Genomic DNA, 25,597 nt, shown 5'->3' on the forward strand with positions numbered 1-25,597 from the left:
ACATGAAAAAATGTTCAACATCATTAATTATTAGGGAAATACAAATCAAACCCATATTGAGATACCACTTCACACCCAATAAGTGACAGTAATTGAAAAGGCTGACTAATAGCAAGCGTTGGAGGAGGTGGAGAAATTAGAGCCTTCATGCATTGCATGAGAATGTAAAATGATACTGCTGCTTTGGAAAACAGGCAGTTCCTTAGATTAAACATAGAGTTGCGGTATGATCCAGCAGCTCCACTACTAGGTCTGTACCCAGAAACATTGAAAACATATCTCCACACAAAAACTTGTACGTGAATGTTCATAGCAGCATTATTTATAATAGTCAAAAGGTGAAAACAACACAAATGTCTGTCAACTGATAAACAAATAAACAGAATTAGGTATATTCATACAATGTAATATTATTCAGCCATAAAAATGAATGAAGTAGTGATACATACTACAACCTAACTAAACCTTCTAAATATGCTAAGTGGCTGGCCACAGTGGCCCACGCCTGTAATCTGCACACTTTGGGCAGCGAAGGCAGGCAGATCACTCGAGTCTGGGAGTTCGAGACCAGCCTGGCCAACATGGTGAAACCCTGTCTCTACTAAAAATACAAAAATTAGTTGGGTGTGGTGGCACATGCCTATAGTCCCAGATACTTGGGAGGCTGAGGCATGAGGATTGCTTGAAACCAGGAGGCAGAGGTTGCAGTGAGCTGAGATCACACCACTGCACGCTAGCCTGGGCAACAGAGTGAGACTTTCTCATTAAAAAAAAAAATTGTTTTTTTGCTAAGTGAAGAAGCCAGACACAAAGGGCCATATATTGTATAACTCCATTTATTTATTTGTTTGTTTGTGTGTTTGACAGAGTCTTGCTCTGTCGCCCAAGCTGGAGTGCAATGGCTTGATCTCAGCTCACTACAACCTCTACCTCCTGAGTTCAAGCAATTCTCCTGCCTCACCTCCTGAGTAGCTGGAACTTCAGGTGCACAGCACCATGCCCAGCTAGTTTTTGTATTTTTAATAGAGACAGGGTTTCACCATGTTGGCCAGGCTGGTCTTGAACTCCTGACCTCAGGTGATCTGCCTGCCTCAGCCTCTCAAAGTGCTTAGATTAGAGGCATGAGCCACCGTGCCCGGCCTGTATAACTCCATTTATATGAAATGTGTAGAATAAGCAAATCCATAGCAATAGAATATATGTTAGTGGGCTGGGTGCAGTGGCTCATGCCGGTAATCCCAGCACTTTGGGATGCTGAGGAGGGTAGATCACTTAGATAAGTAGTTTGAGACCAGCCTGGCCAACATGGTAAAACCTGTCTCTACTAAAAATACAAAAATCAGCCCAACTTTGTGGTGCGTGCTTGTAGGCTGAGACAGGAGAATCGCCTGAACCTTTGGGGTGGAGGTTGCAGTGAGCCGAGATCACGCCATTGTACTCCAGCCTGGGTGACAGAACGAGACTCCATCTCAAAAAAAAAAAAAAAGTACCTTAGTGGTTGTTGGAGGTCTTGAGCAGATATAGGGAATGACTAGTAATGGGCACAGGGCTTTTTTTTTTGGTAGTAATGAAGATATTCTAAAATGGAATAGTGGTGATGGTTGCACAACTCTGAATAGACTAAAAACCACTGAATTTTATACTTTTAAGAGGTGAATTCTGTGGCATGTGGATTATATGTCAATTTAAAAAAAAACAATGAACTGACTTTTCAAGTAGAGGGACATATGCCCTGAAATGGGGTTGGAGGAATATTATCCTGGTGGTGAGTAGGAACTGTGATGATTTAATATTTATCAGAAATGGGGTAGTGTAAGATTTTGAAAAGGATAAAAGTACTAGAATAAAATAAGGAAAAGTAAAGTTAAAAATTATATTTTGGATTTTTTTTTAATTCTTTGGGTCTTTTTGACAGCCGTTCCATCTTAGAAGAGTACTTGGAGATAGATTCTTCCAGGATGTTATACACAGACTGTTTCTGTTTACAGCTATTTGTGTTCCTCTTTTCTTATTTCCAAAACTTCTAGTAATTTATCTATTTGCAGTAACCACATTGCTGCTGTTTCTTGTATGCTTTCCCACCATTTTCCTTTGACCCTGAGTTTTCTTTTTTTAAAAAATGTTTCATTTGAACTACCTGTAGACTTAAGGAAATATTGCATAAATAATAGTTTTCGTATGTCTCTCACCCAGCTTCCCATTATGTTAATGTCTTACATAACCATTATATAATTATCAAAACAAAGAAATTAGTATTGGATTAATACTATTAAGTAAACATCTTATTAGAGATTTTATCAATTTTCTACTAATGTCCTTGTTTAGTTGGAGGATCCTATTTGGGATCCCATATTGCTTTTAATTGTTACTTCTCTTCTGTAACAATTTAGTGTCCTGCAACAATTCCTCAGTCTTTCCTTGTCTTTCATGAGCTTGACATTTCATGAGTATTTAATTATTTTATTGAATATCTGTCATTTTTTTCATGATTGGATTGAGTTATGTATTTTGGGCAAGGATACCACAGAAATAATGTGTCCTTGGTATATTATTACATGAGTTTAATGATGTCCATAAATCTTGTTACTGACAATGTCAGCCTCAATCACATGGTTAAGGTGGTTTCTGCTGGGTTTCTTCATCCATCAGTAGCTTCTGAGAGAGAATTGATAGAAAATACATTAAATGAAAATATGCTCACACTTAAATAGTTTGACAATTGAGTATCTTCATGAATGGTTTAGGCATAAAATTCTAAATTGGAAATCATTTTTCCATAAGACTTGTGAAGTCATTGCTTCATTGTCTTCTAGTTTTCAATGGTATTACTTAGAAAATCAGTGAGCTTCAAATTTTTGATCCTTTGTATGGAAATCTGTTTTTCTCTCTAGATGCTATATAGCAAGTTCTTCAAAATGATATGAACTGATGTGGGGAAAGTCATAGCCTTCAATATTAAAAAATTATCTTGGCCAGGAACGGTGGCCATGCCTGTAATCCCAGCAATTTTGGCGGCCAAGGTGGGCGGATCACTTGAGACCAGGAAATGAAGATCAGCTGGCCAATATGCAAAACCCCTTCTCTATTAAAAAATACAAAAAAAAAAAAAAAAAAAATCTGGAAATGTTTTGTTGATTGCCTCTTCATTGTTTTCTGTGTTCTTTCTTTCTCTCTGGAACTCCTTATTGGGATACTTGACCTCCTGAGCCAGTCCTCTTAATTTTCTTGTGTTTTCCTTCCTGTTTTCCATCTTTTTCCCACCTCTATTTTATAAGAAATTTAATTCTGTGTTCTAGCCCTTCTATTGAGATTTTTCTCTTTCTCTTATCTTTTTAATTTATAAGAGCTCTTCATTCTTGAAGTGTTCCTTTCTTAATAGCTTTCCATTCTGACTTACACTTTTTGAAGATACTAATTTTTGTTCTTGTTTCTCCCTGTGTACTTTCTTTGTTTAATTAGACCATTTCTGTTAGTTTTAGTCTCTTTCATAATACAGCCTTTCCTCAAATTTCTAATAACCTTTGGCTTCCCAATAATGGGTAAGAGTGTGATGCTGTCGCTGGGCGTGGTGGCTCATGCCTCTAATCCCAGCACTTTGGCAGGCTGAGGTGGGCAGATCACCTGGGGTCAAGAGTTCGAGACCAGCCTGGCCAGCATGGTAAAACCCCGTCTCTACTAAAACTACAAAAATTACCTGGGCATGGTGGCGCATGTCTGTAATCCCAACTACTTGGGAGGTTGAGACAGGAAAATTGCTTGAACCCCAGAGGTGGAGGTTGCCGTGAGCCGAGATCGTGCCACTGCATTCCAGCCTGGGTGGCAAGAGCAAGACTCCATCTCAAAAAAAAAGAAGTGTGATGCTGAAAGGCTGATTGATGCTGAAAGTTTTCTACACAGGGATGAGGTTTATCAAATTTATTGTAGATTGATATGGCTGGGCTGTATTTTAGGGGAAGGTAACATTTCATGCCTGTCACTTAAAGTCTTTTCTACTGGGCTAGTGAGATTCTTCAAAGGAAGGCTCTTCTAAGCTACTGCCAGAAGGTATAAACCTGAGTGACAATCATCTGGTGGGGAAAAAGAGTTTAGGAGTCTCAATATTCAGAATGAACACTTTGTCTTAAAATCACCCAATTTTAGTTTGGTGTTCCTGCCTTCAACTGTGCCTGTTATCTTAACCAGTTTTCAACCAATCATGTTTTGAGCTCTTCTTTTGTTCCCTCTTGCGGAAGTGTATGAGCCTCTAGCAATTCTACAGTATAAATCAAAGTGTTGTTTGGTTTTTCTCATTTTTGACTTAGGGTGTAGCCATTTCAGATCTTTTAACTCAGTTACCCTTAATCTGTTCCTTTCTGTTTCCAAAATTTTGATGCTGATTTTCCTTTTCCATTTTGGGGAGGGGAGTCTTTTTGAATTATCTGCCCAACCCTTGCCCATTGTTTTAGATGGCCTTTTGGAAACAGAATATGTGCACTCAGTTCTTAATCCTTAGTCACCTTTGTTGAATTTCCACAGCTAAAATTTGATTTTACTTTGATTTTAGCTTTATTTTAGTTTGAGTAGAGTAACCTGAGAAAGTCATTAAAGATTTGTTCTGTTCTTGACTGTGTTAGAGGACACATGCTTTTTGATGGAAGGGTTATTCTTCTTGTGTACTTGAATTTTTCAATCATTATAGTAATTCAAAGAATTATTAATAGAACATTGACTTATAGAAAAATTGAGTATTCGAACTTACAGGCACTATGGATTTTATCTAGTTCAACACTGTTTTTACTTATAAAGAAGCCATGACCCAAAGAAGTTATGAGGCCTAAGATAATGCAGCTACTATTCCTTATGCTGTTCCCACTGCCTGGACCTTTGTCTAGCCAGGTCCTACTAATTCTGTAATTCTTAAATGCCTAATCCTCAGGGAGATCTTCCATGAGCCCATAGGCCATGTGAATTGCCATGTTTGTGTGTTCAGGCAAGTTCCTGCACCCTTTTACTTTCCCTGTGTGACTCCTTTCACATTTATACTTTCTTGCTCAGGGTCTTTCTTTCCCATTAGACTGTAGGCTCATGAAGGCAGAGATGTTGTCTGTCTTACTCATTTCTGCACCTGAATCACTTTGCACGGAGCCTTACCAGGCTGAATACTATAGCATCAACACTAAATATTTGTTGGTTGATGATTAGTTATTTAGTGGCAAATCGAAAATATTTATTCATAGCTTTCTTAAAGGCATCTGAAGGAGGACTTACGTGCTTTCTTTTTTATCATGCCATCTTTTTTAGACTTAACATGATCCTAATAGTGAATTCACTTTAAGTGTGTTTTTATTAAAAACTAAGAACCAGGCCGATCAGTACACTTTTCTCTCTTGATTTTAGGTGGTAATTGAAACTTTGTCAGTGGGAGCAACCATGCTGTTACCTCCATTACGAGAACGGATGGAATTACTTCATTCTCTTTTACCTCAAGGGCCTGATAGATGGGAAAGCTTATCTAAAGGACAGGTAGGCTTTTGCTTACTACGTAAGTAAACCAGCAGTATCATAAAAATTTGGACTGAGAAGAAAATAAAACTAATCAATTGCCATGTGTTCATAGAGCATAAGTACTTGATGGGCCTAGTAAATCCTGGTTATTTAATGTTTTATGCTGGAAGAATTCCCAGGTGTCTAACAACCTTAGGTGAAGCAAGTGATAATTTATTAAGTTATTTGGGGCTAATTATTAGAATAAGGACTAATTTTTCCAGTGTTTCTTATGGTACTAAGCCAGACACTGTGGTTTATTTGTAGTATGCTGAGTTGAAATCAAGTGCATGTGCTGCTGTTGGTTCCATGCTGAGAACTTTGTCTGAAATTGTTTGTATAAAGAGTATAAGTGACCATTAGGAAAAAGTATTTGATGATATGAGTGTACTTATATTTTCCATTTTTATTTTATGTACCTTAAAATAGTACCTTTTGCTCAACCAAGTAGAAGTTACCAGATTCAGAGATACAGATTTTAGGAAAAAAAATTGGTACTTATTTGCAATAAAATATTTATTGATACTTTTCCTTCTTTTTAAATCTTTTTCAGAGACAGTCTTGCTCTGTCACCCACGCTGGAGTAGGGTGGTGCAATCATGGCTCACTCTAACCTTGAACTCCTGGAGCTCAAGGGATCCTATTGCTTTTTCCTCTGGAGTAGCTAAGACTGCTGGCATGTGCCAGCACACCTGGCTAATTTTTTTATCCTTATTTTTATAGCTGTGGGGTCTTGCTGTATTTCCCAGGCTGTTCTTGAACTCCTGGCCTCAAATGATCCTCCTGCTTTGGCTTCCCAAAGTGCTGGGATTATAGGCATGAGACCACTGTGCCTGGCCCACAGATTTTTTTTGTTTGTTTGTTTTTGTTTTTTTGAGACAGGGTTTTTGCTCTGTCATCCAGGCTGGAGTGCAGTGGCATGATCACGGCTTACTGTAGGCTCAACCTCCTGGGCTCAAGCGATTCTCCCACCTCAGTCTTCTGAGTAGCTGAAACTACAGGTGTGCACCACCACGCTCAGCTAATTTTTGTATTTTTTGTAGAGGGGGTTCACTATGTTGCCCATGCTGATCTTGAATTCCTGGACTCAAGTGGATCTGCCTGCCTTGGCTTCCTAAAGTGCTGTGATTACAGGCATGAGCCACTGCGCCCAGCCTACAGATGATTTTTAATGAGCATTTTGCATTAGTTTAGATTTCAAGTGATTTATTTTAAATATTTGAATAAGTAGTTGTCATTGGTAATGTCACGCTGTAGAATCGTGTGTCATACTATTTATTGGCATTTCGTACTCCTCTCTACTTACAGTACTAAAATATTATGCATAGTATGCTTTGTTAGCTTAGAGATTTAGGTATTATAATGAAGACTAAAATAAAAACCTGTAAGTTGTATTTTCCTAAATCCTGTTTCCTAAATGGGATTAATTTGGGTAGTTTTTATAATTACATACTTCCTGAAGATGATTGTTTAATAAGATATTAAGTGGATTAGTATAGTTTTTTTCTGGGATCCTTTTGTTTTATTTTCTAAAACAAATGTTAGTTACTTGTTCATATTTTATTGTTCTTTAGAGAATGCAACTGGATATAATTCTGACAAGTTTGCAAGATCATACCCACGTAGCCTCCCTACTTGGCTATAGTTCACCCTCTGATGCAACTGACCTATCTTCTGTGTGTACTGGCTACGGAAATTTGTCAGATCAACCTTATGGCACTCAGAGCTGCCATCCAGATACCCACCTGGCTGAAATTTTGATGAAGACCCTCTTAAGAAATTTAGGATTTTATACAGTAAGTTGTTCTTTAGTTGCAGTAAAAGAAGAATAAAGGGGTAGGGATCTCTTTAGTCAAGGTAATTTGACATTTAAACACCTTTGGTAGAAATTAAACTCTAGACCCCTCTCCCCCAAGGGGAAAAACATGTCAGGTTGTCTGAAATATTGTGGGGACCAAATAACATGTAATTGAGAAGTTCAAAGGGATTTATTTTAGAATTTTACCAGATTTTTCTGATATTGTAGAATAATAAACAGAATAAAATAGTCAAGAACATTTTTAGAGAGAATAATAATGAGCAAGGCATTAACCTTGCCAGACATAATCTTATAATGAAACAATGTACTTGGTACTGAATGAGAATAGGTTGGTCAGTAGAGTAGAGGACAGTGGACCTTATAGCTTTCCCTGTATTAGGATGCCATTAATTCTAAATCTCTAGTGTTTCTTAAATTCATCTTTTTTTCCTGCCATTTCTTTGAGTTCTAAGCCAGATCATTATGATTCAGTGCTAATGGTGTTACAGCTATTGTCACTATTGCTGGTCTCTTCTCAGCATCTCACTGCTGGAATAACTTTGTATTAAATAACTTCTTTATATTAAAGAATACAACTTCTTTGTATTAAATTAAAACTCCTTCAGGCCAGGTGCGGTGGCTTATGCCTGTAATATCAGCACTTTGGGAGGCCGAGTTGGGTGGATCACCTGAGGTCAGGAGTTTGAGATCAGCCTGGCCAATACGGTGAAACCCCGTCTCTACCAAAAATGCAAAAATTAGCCAGGTGTGGTAGCTGGCACCTATAATCCCAGCCACTCAGGAGGCTGAGGTGGGAGAGTTGCTTGAACCCGTGAGGCAGAGGCTGCAATGAGCTGAGATCGTGCCATTGCACTCCAGCCTGGGTGACAGAGCAAGACCCTGTCTCAAAACAACAACAACAACAACAGCAGCAACACCCTTCAGACCCTTCATCATTGGCTCACACACCGTTCTTATCTGAGCTCATCCTTTTCCAGAATTGTACATTGTACACCTATTTCCTGTTGTTTTTCTCTACCAATCTGTGATGTAAGACTTGACTATTCTAGGAAACCTTGCCCAAATAACCCCATCTAGCTAGAGATGTGTATAACTACACATCTCTGTACTCATCAGCACTTACAGGATCAGAGTGTACTGTGCAACTTAACTTTGAATTGTTTGTGTATCAATTCATATTGTTTCCTATGCCTCTTCAGGGCTTGGTCTATGTACTCTTTTTCTTCCAATACAAGTCTTAGCGCTCTGTCCCACCCACATTAAAAGGTTAATCACTAAGTCAAAGTAAAATTCTTCCTACAAAATTCTTTTCTTTCAGGTTTAAGAATGCAAATTTAATCTGATGTTAAGGAGTAATGGCTGCAAATGGATAAGAACAATGTTGTGTATATAGCGGTTTGTTAATGACCAAAACTTTTTCCCAAAGTTACAGGGAATGTTACAACAAAGTTGTAAGGAATATTAGGGCTGAGGCAGATTTATATATTATATGGAAACGGAAATAAAATACTAACTGCTTTTGGGTTGAAATAATAAATTAATGTCTCTTTCTGATGTGATTTAAACCAAATTTGTTCTAAGATTTTAAAATAATAGTACTAATTAACAACTTATAGCAAGGGCCCTACAGTTTTCCCATATTCTATCTTGTATATTGTATACATAGACCAAATTTTCTGCCTAAAGGTGTTCAGCACATGATTATTTACAGGAAATAAAGTTGGAAATAGCAGAAATATCTAAAAATAGAGGAGTGGTTAAGTAATTTATGGTATATGTGTTCAACGAAATATTATATTTTATATATACATGGTTTATGAAAATGGGTTATGATTCCATTGGAAAAGAGCAGATTAAAAATAGAATATGCAGTACAATATTATGAAAAATATTTTAAAAGGACAAAATCAGGAAAGAAATATACCAAAAAATATTATAGTAGCAGCCATTTTATTTGAGTGGTTGTTTAAATGGTGCTTTTAACTTCTTTTTTTTTTTTTTTTGAGATGGCGTCTTGCTCTGTCGCCCAGACTGGAGTGTGCAGTGGCGCCATCTCGGCTCACTGCAAGCTCCGCCTCCCGGGTTCACGCCAGTCTCCTACCTCAGCCTCCGGAGTAGCTGGGACTACAGGCGCCTGCCACTACGCCCGGCTAATTTTTTGTGTTTTTAGTAGAGACTAAAACTGTATTAGCCAGGATGGTGTCGATCTCCTGACCTCGTGATCCGCCCACCTCGGCCTCCCAAAGTGCTGGGATTACAGGCATGAGTCACTGCACCCGGCCTCTTTTAACTTTTTAAAATAGAGTTTTGATATTTTCTAAATATACTAAGCATCTCTTTTTAAAAAACATTTTTAACTTGAAGTAATTTAAAACTCACCAGGAGTTACAGGAATCATTCAAAGAATTCTCCTGTGCTCTTCAGCCAAATTTGTTTTCTCTCTCTAAATCATTTGAGAGTAAATTGCAGATGGCTGGCTGCCTCTAAGTATTTAAGCATATATTAAGTATGTATTTTTAAAAAACCAGGACATTTTCTTACGTAACAACAGAATAATTATTGAATTCAGAAAATTTAACATTGATACAGAACTGTTACTTAATATATAGTCTACATTTACATTTCTACAGTTGCCCCAATAATGTCCTTTATAGCAGTTTCTGACCCCAGCCCTTCCCCTTCATGATCTGGTGCAGAATCACACATTATATTTAGTTGTCATATCTCTTTTTTAATTTTAATTTTAATTTTATTAGAGACAGGCTTTCTGTTGCCCAGGCTGGAGTACAGTGGCACCATCATAGCTCACTACAGCTTCGAACTCCTGGGCTCAAGTGGTCCTCCCACCTCAGCCTGTCAAGTAGCTGGGACTAGAGGTGTGCACCACCATGCTCCGCTAATTAAAAACAAACAAACAAAAAAATTTGTAGAGATGAAGTCTTGCTGTGTTGCCCACGCTGGTCTTGAACTCCTGGCCTCCGGCAGTCTTTCCACCTCGGCCTCCCAAAGTGTTGGGACTATAGGTGTGAGCTACCGTACCCAGCTGCTTTTATTTTTTTTAATGGAAAAAAATAGAAGTAGCTTGATGAATTTTACCATCTAATAGTATCGTAAGGATTATAGCAAATATTTAAAAATTGGTAATAGGAGAAAGGATGTAATGCTTTTGTTTTGTTTTGTTTTGTTTGAGACAGAGTCTCATTCTGTCACCTAGGCTGGAATGCAGTGGTGCGATCTCTGCTCACTGCAAGTTCTGCCTCCCAGGTTCACGCCATCTTCCTGCCTCAACCTCCCAAGTAGCTGGTACTACAGATGCCCGCCACCACCCACGCCCGGCTAATTTTTTGTATTTTTAGTAGAGATGGGGTTTCACCGTGGTCTCGATCTCCTGACCTCGTGATCTGCCCACCTTGGCCTCCCAAAGTGCTGGGATTACAGGTGTGAGCTCCTGTGCCCGGCCCTTTTTTTTTTTTGGAGACATAGTTTCACTCTTGTCGTCCAGGCTGGAGTGCGATGGTGCGATCTTGGCTCACTGCAACCTCTGCCTCCTGCACCCGCCACCATGCCCACCTAATTTTTGTATTTTTAGTAGAAACTGGGGTTTCATCATGTTGGCCAGGCTGGTCTCAACCTCCTGACTACAGGTGATCTGCCTGCCTCAGACTCCCAAAGTGCTAGATTAAGGCATGAGCCACTGCACCTGGCCCATATAATGCTGCTTAAATCAGATTTATGGTAGGTTGTTACTTTCAATTTCAAGCACTTCAAATATAAACTTCCTTTGTGTGTGTCATTTTAGGATCAAGCATTTGGAGAGCTAGAAAAGAATAGTGATAAATTTCTACTTGGAACATCATCATCAGAAAACAGTCAGCCTGCTCATCTTCATGAACTGCTATGTTCACTGCAGAAACAGCTGCTGGCATTTTGCCATATCAATAACATTAGTGAGGTATGTGATTATTTGTCTTTTATGGTGATCTGTCAGGGACCTTGAAACTCAGATATTTGGATAGGCCATGATATTTTTGTATGTTGAATCTTTCAAAGTAGTAATTTAGGAACTTTTTTTCTCCTTAGAACTCAAGCAGTGTGGCATTGCTTCATAAACATCTTCAGCTTTTGTTGCCTCATGCCACAGATATTTATTCACGTTCTGCAAATTTGCTCAAAGAAAGTCCTTGGAATGGCAGTGTTGGAGAAAAATTAAGAGGTGAGTTTGGTATTTCATTTCAAATTTAATCAGTCATTAAGAAGCAAGAATACTTACCTTTCCAAAGTCTTAAGAGGGCCAGAAGCCTCTGACTGGAATAGGAACGGTCTTGAATCTCCTTTCTATTGAAGATTCCTTTAGTCTTGGTTTGACTGATCTTGAAAAGAGTCTACTTGGCATGACAGAGGCCTAATTTAAAGGCACTGGATGATATAAACTCAAAAAGATTAATTTTAAATTGCATAAAGTAAGATTTTTTAATCTGCTCTTTTTTTTTTTTTTAAACCTGTTGTTTCTTTACCTTTCTCTTCAGCATTTACCATTTTTTCACTTTCCTTCTTGAAATTCTTTGGGCTTCTGGGTAGTCACAGTCCTTTTTTCTCCTTCCTCTGACTCCTCTTTTTCAGTGGGTTCCTGTAGGCTCCTCTTCCTTGGACATGCCCTCTAATGTTGAGGATCCTCTGAATTTTGCCTTCAATCCTCTTTCCTCCCTCAATGGTCTTATCTAGTCTCAATGTCTTTGACAGCCATGTATATATTAATGACTCCTGTATTTCCATCTAGCTGAGAACATGTTTCCTGAGTCCTAGAGCCGTTCTTTAATTGCATACTGGGTGTCTTTTCTTTGTTACCCAAAAGACAGCCAAAATTTAATGTTTATCTAAAACCAGCCACCTCTGAAGTTCCCCCACTAAAAAAAGAATGAAAGGAACAAGCTGTGAAACTGAAACCACTCCTCATTAGATACCTCCATTTGGCTGTTCCACAGCAACTAAAATATGTTCTAACTGAGCTCATTTCTGAATGGCCCTCTCTGCCCTGACATACAATGAAATATTGAAACAAAATTGATTTAAAACCAATATGGGTTATAAAAACACATGTTTTAAGGTGATCTCGATTTTTTAAAAAGTAAATTTAGTTTAAAAAATATGAAAACATTCCCTTACTAGCAGGTAAGCACCAAGAGGACGGGAAGTTTTGACTGCTTTGCTCATAGCTGTGTCCCTTTCACCTAGAACTGTGCCTGGTATGTCAGTAAATATTTCTTGAGTAAATTATAAAATGAAGATAAATTAACGAATGAGAAATTCATAATGCATTTTAAGGAAAACATTTATAATCCTTTGAATTTGTTGGTACGGAGGATGCATATGCTTTGCTATAAAGTGTTTGTTGGTGTACTTTCTGAAAGTGAATAAACACTGATACTACATTAGCTACCAGGTAGGTGTTCAACAGAGAATTATTGAATGAGTCTACTCTAGTTCCAGGCTAAAATAATATTTCTTAGGTTCCTTTTTTAAAGTTCATTTGAAACGATTGTCCCATGTTTAATTTCTTTCCCTTAGATGTGATATACGTCTCAGCTGCTGGCAGTATGCTCTGCCAGATTGTTAACTCCCTGCTGTTACTCCCTGTGTCAGTGGCTCGGCCTTTATTGAGTTACCTCCTCGACTTGTTGCCACCTCTTGATTGCCTTAATAGACTCCTGCCAGCTGCTGATCTTTTAGAAGACCAGGAGTTACAGTGGCCTCTTCATGGTAAGTAAAGACAATAAAAGAGCAAATAATGCCCTTGACAAAAGTTGTTCCTGTTGCACACATCACTGTGTTTTTCCACTGGAGTCTATCTATCCCAAGGCTATCAAAGGAATTTCATCACTGAAATCTTAAAAACTTTTCAAGTTTAAGTAAAGCCTCTTATTTTATTGGAAAAAATCCTGGACTGGTGCATAAAAGGAAAAGCGTTGGGGTTAGAAAGATGACCTTGAGGGCCTAGCTTATTTTAACATTATACAGTTCAGTGATCAAGTGTCAAGTTTACAGCCATATCAGGATGGATGTTGATTAGGCTTTATATGGAGTTTTTCCAGGTTTATTCTTTTTTTTTTTTTTTTGAGGTGGAGTCTCGCTGTGTCACCTAGGCTGGAGTGCAGTGGCACGATCTTGCCTCACTGCAACCTCTGCCTCCAGGGTTCAAGCAATTCTCCTGCCTCAGCCTCCCGAGTAGCTGGGATTACAGGCGTGCACGACTATGCCCGGCTAATTTTTGTATTTTTAGTAGAGACAGAGTTTCATCATGTTGGCCAGGCTGTTCTTGAACTCCTGACCTCGTGATCCGCCCACCTCAGCCTCCCAAAGTGCTGGGATTACAGGTGTGAGCCACTGCGCCCGGCCAGTTTCTTCTTTTTTAAAGTGTCTCAGAACTTGATAAGATTCGGTCTGTTTCTATCAGGTGAGTAAGGTGTCATTTTATTTTATTTTTTTCATCTGTGTTTATAACTGATATTTTTCTATAATTTCATTTTTTCATGCTATCCTTTCCTGGTGTTTACTATCAAAATTACACTAATCTCATACCATGAACGTGGAACTTCCTTTTATTCCTGTTCACTGAAATAATTTGTGTAAGGTAGGGGTTATCTCTTCCTGAAGTTTTAGAAGAATTTATCTATGAAACTATCTGGCCCTGGTATTTTGTTTGTAGACAGACTCTGACAGTTTTCATTCTTTAGTGGTTAATGTTCCCTTCCATCTTATGTTTCTTCTCCAGTCCATTTTGGAAATATATATTTTTCTAGGAATGTTATTTTGTTGGTTTCAAATTTACTGGCATAAAGTTGTTTATAATATTCATGGCTTTAAAAAATCTCTAGTATATCTATGGTTATATCCTCTTTATTCCTATTTTTCGAATTTGTGCCATTTTTTTTTCTTGAGTAATTTTATTAATTGTTTATCCATTTTCCTTTTAGATAACTTATCCATTATCATTTCAAATAACTATTTTTTGGATTTGTTAATCTCTATTTTTATTTCATTGGTGTGGGTTCCTTATTGCTGTCATTTCGTGAAGTCAAGAACTTCTAAAAACAAATGTACAATAAGAAAGCATGGGTCTGGGCCAGGTGTGATGGCTCACACCTGTAATCCCAGCACTTTGGGAGGCTGAGGCCGCCAGATCACCTGAGGTCAGGAATTCAAGACCAGCCTGGCCAACATGGTGAAACCCCCCTCTACTAAAAATAAAGAAATTAGCCATATATGGTGGTGCATGCCTATACTCCCAGCTACTTGGGAGGCTGAGACAGGAGAATCGCTTGAACCTGGGAGGCAGGGGTTTCAGTGAGCCAAGTTCACGCCACTGCATTCCAGCCTGGGTGACAGAATGAGACTCTGTCCCCACCCCCGCCAAAAAAGGAAAGCCGGGGTCTGGAGCTTAGTATTAAGACAATTCTGAATTCAAGCCTTAAAAAGCATTAAAGAATCTTGAATGTCATTTTAATGGATAAATTTGTGTGTGGATTTTGGAGGAATAAACTCAGAGTACTCCCTAAAGATAGTGAATTTTGGTCTGGATAATGAAAAGTAGGAATATAATTGATCGGAATAATGTTGTCATATGTTGTTTTAATGTTTATCTTAAAATTATTAACTTTACCAAGGAAAATTTTGTTTGATAGCATAACTTCTCTGGATATTATTTTAAATCAGTCTGGTAAAGAGAAAAAATACAGAAAGTATTATAATTTGTGTTTTCATCATAAAGTATTTTACATCAGTATCTTACTGCAATACAGTAGGTGACCATGAGAAATACTCTGAATCTTAAAAGTACCAGATAAAGACACAATAACTAATGATTTTGTCTTTAGGAGGGCCAGAACTAATTGATCCTGCTGGTCTGCCATTACCTCAACCAGCTCAGTCCTGGGTATGGCTTGTGGATCTAGAAAGAACAATTGCTCTCCTTATTGGGCGATGTCTTGGTGGCATGCTTCAGGGCTCCCCTGTGTCTCCAGAGGAACAGGACACTGCATATTGGATGAAAACGCCACTGTTCAGTGATGGTGTAGAAATGGACACTCCTCAATTGGGTAATGTGCTTCTCTGCAGCATTTAAAATACATGCCTGTTTGTACCTCAGTTGGAGATTTCTCTATTCTGAGTTTGCTGAATAGAGAACTGACAGGCACCAATTGTAATATGAGCAGTGTAGGGAATCTGGGGCTATGACTTGGAGCCCTAAGAAAAATGGTTAAATCCTGCAGCACAGTATGGTGAAAAGAGCCCCCAAAAGAAATAGAAATTGTAGGTCTAGTCCTACTCTGTCATATTTATTACTCATTTTGAGCAAGTCATCTAACTCAATGCTTCATCACTTATCTTCCAAGACTTGGAGGTTATGAAACTGCTTCACAGAATGTAAAGCCCTGTAAGAGTACTTAACCATGACTTTTCAGTGCAGCACCCCTCAGATGTAAGTGGCAGCCTCTTTTCCTCCCAGCCTGTCTTGCTTTCATGCTGACATTATATTATGTCCTAATTTTTTCTTCGCCACTTAAAATGCCTTTAAGATTTCCCTTCTGCATCATCTTCCATTTGTATATATTGCTGGCAGACTAGTTCTTAGACTGAACATGAAGACTTATCTGGTACCCCAGATAATCCAGTTGTTTTATCTAGAATTGGTCCTTTAATCTTTCTAGGCTTCTCATTTTGATTCTATAAAATAATGATTTGGATTAGACAGGCTACATGATATTATTAGATCTAAAATTTATTATTTCTCTGATAAGAGAAAGAGACTCAATATGTCCATGAAGAAAAGTCTAAGAGAGATTGAGAGGAAAGGAGAAAAGAAGGAGAGCTGAAAAGAAAAGAAAAAACAAACAGAAAGAGTATGCTTTGGGATTTGGAGCGTTGGAGAGTGGGAGTGAGGGAAGCAGTTGAGGATTTTCCTCCGTTTCCAAATATGAATGCACATTCATCATTTCATTTATGAACCAGAAAGTGATTTTGGCCATGGCTGATGATGTTGGACTGGTGTTTATGAAACATTTTGTTAAAGAAAGTAAAATCATGGTTTTTCAAGGGGTATTTAACATGATAAAGATAGTTCCACTGCTGTCAGTGTTTAACCTTGTGACAGTCCTAAAGGACCTCCTGAGAACAAAAGTATCTCTATCTCTACCCTCCTCATATTTCTTCTATATTTACTCAATTAAACTGGCCTTTAATATGAATAAAATCAATTTCTGTTTAATGTTATTTTCACTTTTTAAATTATAAAATCATGAAACTATTAAAATTTTGTTTATTTGTATGTATTAGAAAAAGGTATTATCCTTTGTAAAATTATAACAATACAATAATTTAGTTATATTATGGGTTAACTTGATTTTTGATACTAGCCCAAGAACCTCATCATCACTTAGAACATGGTTTTCTTTGTTTTTTTAAATGTGAAATGAATTCTGAATGTCAAATGTCCCACTGGAAAGTTAGGAACCACCTGTACAAATACAAATATCAGTTGAGAAATTGTTCATGGTATCTTTTACATGGATCATTTTTAACTGATTATTTTTACTTAAATCTATAAAAAAAAAATGGTCTAGTCTCTTTTTCAGTGTTTCCTCATTTCTCAAAGAGGGTATCATTCCGTTTTGAACAAGGTGGTTTTTTGTTACACAGACTGTTGCATGTGTAGGACATTTAGTTTCTTTGGCCTCTGCCTGCCAAAACGCCAGAGCTTGGGGGTATAGCTCAGAGGTAAAGCATTTGACTGCAAAATGCCAGAGTTTTTTTTTGGAGTGTCACAGTTGGTAGAGTGTCACATCCTTCTGGAGAATGTAAGAGGGTTGTTACCACCTCCAACTGTAAAACATTAAAGGACTTTACCTTGGTAACGTTTACTTAAAATGGTTTGAAGTTTATCATTTCATAATCATTAAATAAATGTGGTAAGATTTTATTTGTAGCACCAAAATTTATGATGTTAAAATTGGTAACGTGAGTATTTTTTTTTAGATAAATGTATGAGTTGCCTCTTAGAAGTAGCACTTTCTGGAAATGAAGAACAGAAGCCTTTTGATTATAAATTGCGGCCTGAAATTGCTGTCTATGTAGACTTGGCTTTGGGTTGTTCTAAAGAGCCTGCCCGAAGCCTTTGGATCAGCATGCAGGACTATGCTGTTAGTAAAGGTAAGATAAAGAAGCTAAAGGGAGTAAATTTGTAGTTAGCTCATACTGCTCACAAATATATTTGCAAGATATGTAAGTGAAACTCATAGGGATCGCCCTTTTTTTTTTTTAATAGGAAAAGGTATTTTATGAATAACACTTTTAAACAATTTGTTTTTCCCTTTGTGGAAAATAGTGTAACTGTTCTTTTATATACATGTATTCCACTTAAACCTACTGTGTGAAAATTGAGATTTATATAATACATTTGTAGGTAATCATTTTACTAAAGTATTAGTAGTCTCCCTATATCTGCGGGTGACATGTTCCAAGACTCCCAGTAGATTGCCTGAAACCACAGGTAGTACCGTACTCTATATACATTACATTTTTCCTGTGTATACATACTTGCCCATGATAAAGTTTAATTTATAAATTAGACATAGTAAGATATTAACAACAATAATAATAAAATAGAACAATTACAATAATATGCTAACTAATTACTACTCTTGCATTTTGGGGCCAGGATTAAGTAAAATAAGGGTTACTTGAACATAAGCACTGTGATACTGCAGCAGTAGATTGTATAACCAAGAGGGTTACAATCTCACCAAGTGACTTGGTGAGATTTCATCATACTACTTAAAAGGGCATGCAATTTAAAAGTTAAGAATTGTTTATTTCTGGAATTTTCCATTTAATATTTTTGGACCACAGTTGACCACAAGTAACTGAAACCATGAAAAGCAAGACCATGGAAAAGGGAGGACTGTTGTATTCCATGCTATGTAAATGGATCTGTTAACGATTAAGAGTCTGTTTAATGATTATCTTCTCTTTGCAAGCCCTGGTTTAATAACTAAAAGGATGTGTACTTAGAAGTCTTAGCTCTAGGTATGGTCAGTATTTCTTCATCTGTAAAACATTTTGCCTATTCTAGAGTGCTGGTGAAGATACCAGTTTGAGATAAGATATACTATTAAGTACCATGGTAAAGTACTATGCGAGTTTGTGGTGGTATTTCAGTTTCTAATATTATTTGATTAAGAAAATTAATTTTATAGGCTGGGCACAGTGACTCACGCCTGTAATCTCAGCACTTCGGGAGGCTGAGGTGGGAGATATCACTTGAGGCCGGGAATTCGAGATCAGCCTGGCCAACATGGCGAAACCCTGTCTCTACTAAAAATAGAAAAAAATTAGCCAGTCGTGGTGGCATGTGCCTGTAATCCCAGCTACTCGGGAGGCTAAAGCACAACAGTCACTTGAACCCAGGAGGCGGAGGTTGCAGTGAGTCGAGATTGTACCACTGCTTTCCAACCTGAGTGAGACTCTGTATCAAAAAACAACAACAACAAAGAAAATTAATTTTATGTATGTATTTTCAAAGAATGTACCTGATTTGTTTTTAGCTCCTTTTTTTTTTTAACAATGATCAGAATTGTTCAGAATCGCCTGTCTCTAGTTTTCTTTCTTTGTGTCATTCTCTTATCCTGTCATTAGTTTTGTCCCTTTTTTTGGATTTTCTTTCTTGTGTGATAAAAATGGCAAAAATAAATACATTTTTACTTTTTATTGGCCTTTATTTTTTATAAAGAAAATGCAATGAGATACTTATTGTTCAGATCTACTAGTAAGATGACACCTTTGAATGTTTAATCTCATCCATTTTGTTTCTTTTTTTTTTTTTGAGACTTTTGTCACCCAGGCTGGAGTGCAGTGGCGTGATCCCAACTCACTGCAGCCTCTGCCTTCCCAGTTCAAGCGATTCTCCTGCCTCAGCCTCCCAAGTAGCTGGGATTACAGGCGTGCACCACCACACCCAGCTAATTTTTGTATTTTTAGTAGAGATGGGGTTTATGCCATGTTGGCCTTTGCTGGTCTCGAACTCGTGACCTCAGGTGATCCACCCGCCTCGGCCTCCCAAAGTGCTGGGATTACAGGTGTGAGCCACAGCACCTGGCCCCATTTTGTTTCTTAATCATTTATTCATTCATTCTGTTATGGTGACTCCTACCAGAGGTGAAATAGTAAAGTAATGAGGAGGAAAAAAGTTTACTTTCTAAGGTATATTTTCTGATATTTCTTATTTGTAACATTTGCTTGGGATATGCGGTTAGGTTTTCTATACCACGTTATCACTTATTACCTTGCAGTGAGAACTTAAAAGAAAAATCTAGATATAAGGTGAATAAAAACTTGTTGTATGGTTCCATTTGTTGTATTGCTTCTACATTGCAAGCATAGACTTTATTCCTGAATAGTGGAAATGTTCTTTGTTTTTTGGTATGAAATGAGCATAACTTTAATGCAGGTGTTTTAAAAGAACCCATTATTTTTAAAATGGCGTAGGAGAATAATACCTGCTAAATTTAAAACACAACAAAGGGTGTTATTTTAGTGTGCTTTTAAAATCGAATATTAGTTCCTTGAAATGGAGTCTTGTTGGATTTTTTAGTCATAGCAGTTCTCAGAATAGCAAGCAATTCCATGGAACAGATGATTTCTTAAGAGCCTGATGAGGAAAAAATTAGTACATAATACAGACTGTCATTCTAAGATTCTCTGTGGGCTGTAAGATTTTCTTAAAATCTGGCATATTTGTCCGTGTCAATTTTTTTTTTTTTTTACCAATAAAGCAGGATAAGTCTGAACTTAAATTTCTGACTTAGGCATAATGAAATGAAAACCAACATATAACATTTTTATCTCTGGAGATGAGAGTTTTAAGAAGGAATTAAGAACCAAAATTAATTTGAGGCTAAAAATTTTTCAAGTGTGTTTTTTGTTGGTTATGTTTTGTTTTGTTTATAAGCAGCCCAGACATTTAGCAAATCTGTCAAATGAACAGAGACTAGCAGTCCCTCTGGGAGCAGAGTGGACAGTAACTCTCCCACCCCCATTTGAAATGTACTACATTGTTAAATGTACATTGTTAAATGTACTACATTGTTAAAGTACAATACTAGTGTGCCAACATAGAATTAAAGAATGGGAAGAGGCCAAGTGTGGTAGCTCACACCTGTAGCTCCAGCTACTTAGGAGGCTAAGGCGGGAGGATCATTTGAGCCCAGGATTTTGAGACTGTAGTGAGCCATACAGTCACCACTGCACTCCAGCCTGGACCACAGAGTGAGACCGTCTCTTTAAAAAAAAAAAAAAAAAAAAGGCCGGGCACGGTGGCTCAAGGCTGTAATCCCAGCACTTTGGGAGGCTGAGACGGGCGGATCACGAGGTCGGGAGATCGAGACCATCCTGGCTAACCCCGTGAAACCCCGTCTCTACTAAAAAAATACAAAAATCTAGCCGGGCGAGGTGGCGGGCGCCTGTAGTCCCAGATACTCGGGAAGCTGAGGCAGGAGAATGGCGTAAAACCGGGAGGCGAAGCTTGCAGTGAGCTGAGATCTGGCTACTGCACTCCAGCCCGGGCGATAGAGCGAGACTCCATCTCAAAAAAAAAAAAAAAAAAAAAAAAAAAAAAAAAGAATGGGAAGAAAAAGCACCTGACTAGTCCTCATCATCTAATGTTGTGATTTGGGTTTTCAACTAGATGTCTTTGTTTCTATTTGAAGAAATGTTGTTTCATTTCTCACCCACTTAAATGTACTTGTATTCACAGTATATACTTTTATGGCTTCAAATACCAGATATGTGTATATGCGATTAGTTTACTCGCTATCTTCTCTAGAATGTCTAATGGAAAGTATTCAAAACTAGACTCCTGATTCCAGCTTCTTACCCTCAAAACTGCTCCTGTGGTCTTCCTTTCTCAGTAAATGCCAACTACATTTTAAATATATTTGGAATCACCTTTGACTTCTCTCATATTCTCACATCACACATCTGATCTATCAACAAATCCTGTCGATTCTACCTTCAAAATACATGTGGACTCTCCAGCCACTTGTCATTAACTTCGCTGCTCTTACCTTTTTCTGAGCCATTATCATTTCTCCCTTGTATTGCTGCAATAATTACTTCTGCTGTTGCTGTTCCTATAAGTCAGTTCTCCACTCAGCAGAGCGAGCTTTCAGAAATACAAGTCAGATCATGTCGTATCTCTGTTCAAAGTCTAATGCTGCTTCTCATTTTTCTCAGAGTAAAACCTGGAGGACTTGTACTGGCCTGCAAGGCCATTGGGATCTGGTCCCCAGCCAGCTCTCTGATGTCTTCTACCCATTCCGTGCATGCACGGTTTACCCCAGCCACACTGGCCTCCTTGAACCCATCCCAGATCCTCTGCACTAGGCTTTTCTGAGGGGACCCATTTTCACATGGCTTCTTCCCCCACTTCATTTAGATCTCTGTTCAAATGTAACCTTATCAGAAACTTTCCCAGACCACCCTATATAAAATAGTAATCCCACATATATAGTAGTGCCTGTTCTCCTTACCCCGCTTTATTTTTCCTCATAGCACTTACCTGTCATATTAATGTTTTCTTTTTAATTTTCTCTCCCGCCCCCCTCCTCCTAAGAATATAAGCTCTGTTAGATCAGGGATTTAGTTTTGTTCACTGCTATATCCGCAGCACTTGGAACAGTAAGTGGGATCTAATGAGGTGCATTTGTTAAGTAACTGCTTAGAAAGATGATAAAATTCAGGTGTTGGATGACTAAAACTATAAAAATTACCTCTGAACTGTTTTCTGAGCCCTTTTAAATGTCAATGCATCATTTTTATTTTCAGATTGGGACAGTGCAACTTTAAGTAATGAGTCACTCTTGGACACTGTGTCTAGATTTGTTCTTGCAGCTCTTCTGAAACACACAAACTTACTTAGTCAAGCATGTGGAGAAAGCCGGCAAGTAACTTAAAACTATCCTCAGACAAATATTTGCTCTCGTGATGTTAGAAATTAGGTAACTTTTCTATTTTGGTTCTTCATTTAGATATCAACCTGGTAAACACTTATCAGAAGTGTACCGTTGTGTATACAAAGTTCGAAGTCGTTTACTTGCTTGCAAGAACCTTGAACTTATTCAAACCAGGTCATCATCACGGGACAGATGGGTAAAGTTTGAAATCAATTAATTTCTATATTTTTCTGCAAGCTGTGAGAGCTAGCGCTAAATTGGTTTATGTGAGAAAAAAATATGCCTTGGTCATTGCGTATGTTCAATACATGTTAAGTAGTTCTTTTTCTAGTAGAAAAAAAAAAAAGGAAAGGATGTGAGATTTACTTAACCTCACATTTAACAAGTATGATATGGATTCTAAGAAAGTTTAGTTGGCTGCATAAATACTGTATGCACAATAACAAATTGAATGATTCAAATCATAGGAATTATTATTCCTCTCTTTGTGCTGATCAGGCCACATTTGAATTACCCTGTTTAATTTGGGGTGCCATAATTTATGAGGGACATTAAGAAATACCTTGGATTGATAAAGTCCAAAAATTATGTCATGTGAGGACTAGAAAGTATCAAAAATGTTCAGCTTAGAGAAGTGAAAACCAAGGAGGGGGTTGTGTGTGTGTGTGTGTGTGTGTGTGTGTGTGACATAATAGCTGCCTTAAAAATACTTAAAGAGCTTCTCTGTAAGAGAGGAAATAAATGTGTTCCTTGTTCTGGAGGACACAACTAGGACCAAAGGGTAGCAATCAAATGGGGAATCATTGTTAGCTGAATATAAGGAAAGTAGGCCTTCTGATGATTAGAGTTGTCTACCATTTAGAAATGAAGATTGAAACTACTTATTTTTTTATTTTATTTTTGAGACAGAGTCTCGCTCTGTCGCCCAGACTGGAGTGCAGTGGCACGATCTTGGCTCACTGCAACCTCCACCACCCGGGTTCAAGTGATTCTCCTGCCTCAGCCTCCCGAGTAGCTGGGATTACAGGCATACACCGCCACACCCTGCTAATTTTTTGTATTTTTAGTAGACACAGGGTTTCACCATGTTCACCAGTCTGGTTTTGAACTCCTTAAGTGAGGATTGTGAACACCTCAAGTGATCCACCCGCCTCGGCCTCCCAAAGTGCTAGGATTATAGGCGTGAGCCACCTCACCCGGCCGAAACTACCTGTTAAGAACAGTCCAGAAGTAATTCTTGCAGCAAAAAGGAGATAATTTCTGAAGTGCTTGGTAATGTTGATAACATGATCATAAAATTATAAATGCAAGCCTGGATAATAAAACATCTTGTTAGTGCTTACTTTGAAACTTAACTAATCAAATGCTTTGCACTCCATTATTTAGTCCTTAGATTTAAAAAACCAAGCTCTGTCTCTCCATTTGTAGACTTTTGGCATGTACTGACTTAATATTTGTGGATCTGTTTGTTAGTAACCTTGAAAGTCCATGAAATGTATTAATTTGCCATTTTGTTGAGGCTCAGATTTGAAACTTGTATATGGGGATAAATGACGTACTGTGTGAGTCTGACTACTCAGTATCCCCATCTCTGTAAAATTCTTAAGTTATTTAATGGTCATGAGTCACAAGTAACTTTTATGATGGATCTGAGGATATAATTAAAGTTTTTCATTTGTGCTTTATATTGAATGGTATTTATGACTGAGTATCTGTTTTAAGGATTCTTTCCTTTGTCTAGATGACTGCTAGGTAGTAACCACTGTGGCGAATAAAATTGACATTGTCCTTAGCAGATTTCTATTTTTTGGTTTGTTCAGGGGCAAAGTTAAAGAAAAAAAATGAAAACCAATACTGTTTTAAATTTAGAGTTATTAAACATGTATGCAGAGTAATAGTAACATAAACAACTTGAAGAGAATGGAATGGAATGGAAATTCTGTGCTTTAATTACCTTTTATGCTTGATATTGTGTTCATTACAACTTACTAAGTTGCAGCTCTGTAGGAATTTATAGCTGAATAGCAATATGGATATGAATAAATTTACAGCATGACATTTTAATCAAAATAATGAGGAAGGAGGAGCGTATATGTGTCTGTATATATTTTGTGTACATACATTATTTCTAATCTTTAAGAGAGTATCTTCTGGGTTTTTGTAGTAAAGTTCATTGTTATTACTGATACCAATATTTTCCATGATAAAAAATTTAAGATTTTTTAAAGTTTTAAAAAGATTTTGGAAAAAATGTATTTAATGTAGTTTCTGATAATTTCTTTAAGATATCAGAAAACCAGGACTCTGCAGATGTTGATCCTCAGGAGCATTCGTTTACTCGAACTATTGATGAAGAAGCTGAAATGGAAGAACAGGCTGAGAGAGACCGGGAAGAGGGACATCCGGAGCCCGAGGATGAAGAGGAGGAACGGGAACATGAAGTGATGACAGCTGGCAGTGAGTATACCCTTCTTACTTTCTAGATACAAACTGTGGCATGCTTTGTGATAGGGGAACTAACTTGAAAGAGAAAGGCAAACTTTCTCCATAGTTTTTCTAAAAGGACTTTATATTCTGCTGGTGATCTCAATTTGTATTAGCTGACATTTCAGGGGCTCCTACAACTGTGCTAGTACTATTCTGATGCTTTTGGATTACATATTCAAGGCTGAGAAGCTCTGGAAGCAGGAATGTCAGTACCTGCTTCACTGAGCCTAATGCATAAAATGAAACCCATGAGTCATCGGATAGGGCCATTCAAAATATGTCCTCTGGGGCAACAAGTTGTCCATCAGCCTCGAAGACCTCTGAGCAGTGAGGAAGAGAGCCCCTTTCTATGCCTGTTGGGAGAGCCATATTGTTTTCCATGTGTGGAACTTTTAAAATTAATAATTTCACCCGCTGACTACACTGCTTTTTCGATAGGGAGCAGGAATATACATGAGACTGCTATTGACTGGGTGAATAAAACTTTTTATACCTTTATGGCTACAGATAGTTTTTAAAGGTAATTATTTATATGTTTAAAGAGAAGTGTCAAAGCTTTTAAAACATTTATTAGTATCTTTTGAGTGATTTGGCTATTTCAAGTTAAAGTGTGCATTCAATCTGTACCCTAAAACATTATGGTCAGCAATGCATTTGGTTTTGAGATTGTCTGTATCTGTGAATTAACTTGGCACTTACTTTATTATCAACTTATTTGTGTTCTGCATACTTCTAAAAATGATTTTTGAGGGGGCTTGAAACAAGA

The 25,597-nt window shown here is 37.7% G+C and overlaps 1 protein-coding gene across 8 annotated transcripts in view; it reads left to right on the forward strand.

Annotated features, from left to right (window-relative positions):
- The window catches only part of HERC1 (HECT and RLD domain containing E3 ubiquitin protein ligase family member 1), a 228,558-nt gene that overhangs the window by 99,115 nt on the left and 103,846 nt on the right, over nt 1-25,597 (forward strand). For all 8 annotated transcript variants that reach the window (XM_026455079.1, XM_026455086.1, XM_026455083.1 and 5 more), the window contains exons 13-22: nt 5,377-5,502; nt 7,098-7,319; nt 11,142-11,294; nt 11,423-11,555; nt 12,908-13,099; nt 15,214-15,435; nt 17,372-17,545; nt 22,217-22,331; nt 22,420-22,540; nt 24,630-24,801. In XM_026455079.1, the coding sequence (XP_026310864.1) occupies nt 5,377-5,502; nt 7,098-7,319; nt 11,142-11,294; nt 11,423-11,555; nt 12,908-13,099; nt 15,214-15,435; nt 17,372-17,545; nt 22,217-22,331; nt 22,420-22,540; nt 24,630-24,801 (1,630 nt within the window). The remainder of the gene's footprint in view (nt 1-5,376; nt 5,503-7,097; nt 7,320-11,141; nt 11,295-11,422; nt 11,556-12,907; nt 13,100-15,213; nt 15,436-17,371; nt 17,546-22,216; nt 22,332-22,419; nt 22,541-24,629; nt 24,802-25,597) is intronic.

The sequence above is a fragment of the Piliocolobus tephrosceles genome, chromosome 6, assembly GCF_002776525.5.
Source record: "Piliocolobus tephrosceles isolate RC106 chromosome 6, ASM277652v3, whole genome shotgun sequence".
Taxonomy (NCBI): Eukaryota; Metazoa; Chordata; class Mammalia; order Primates; family Cercopithecidae; genus Piliocolobus; species Piliocolobus tephrosceles.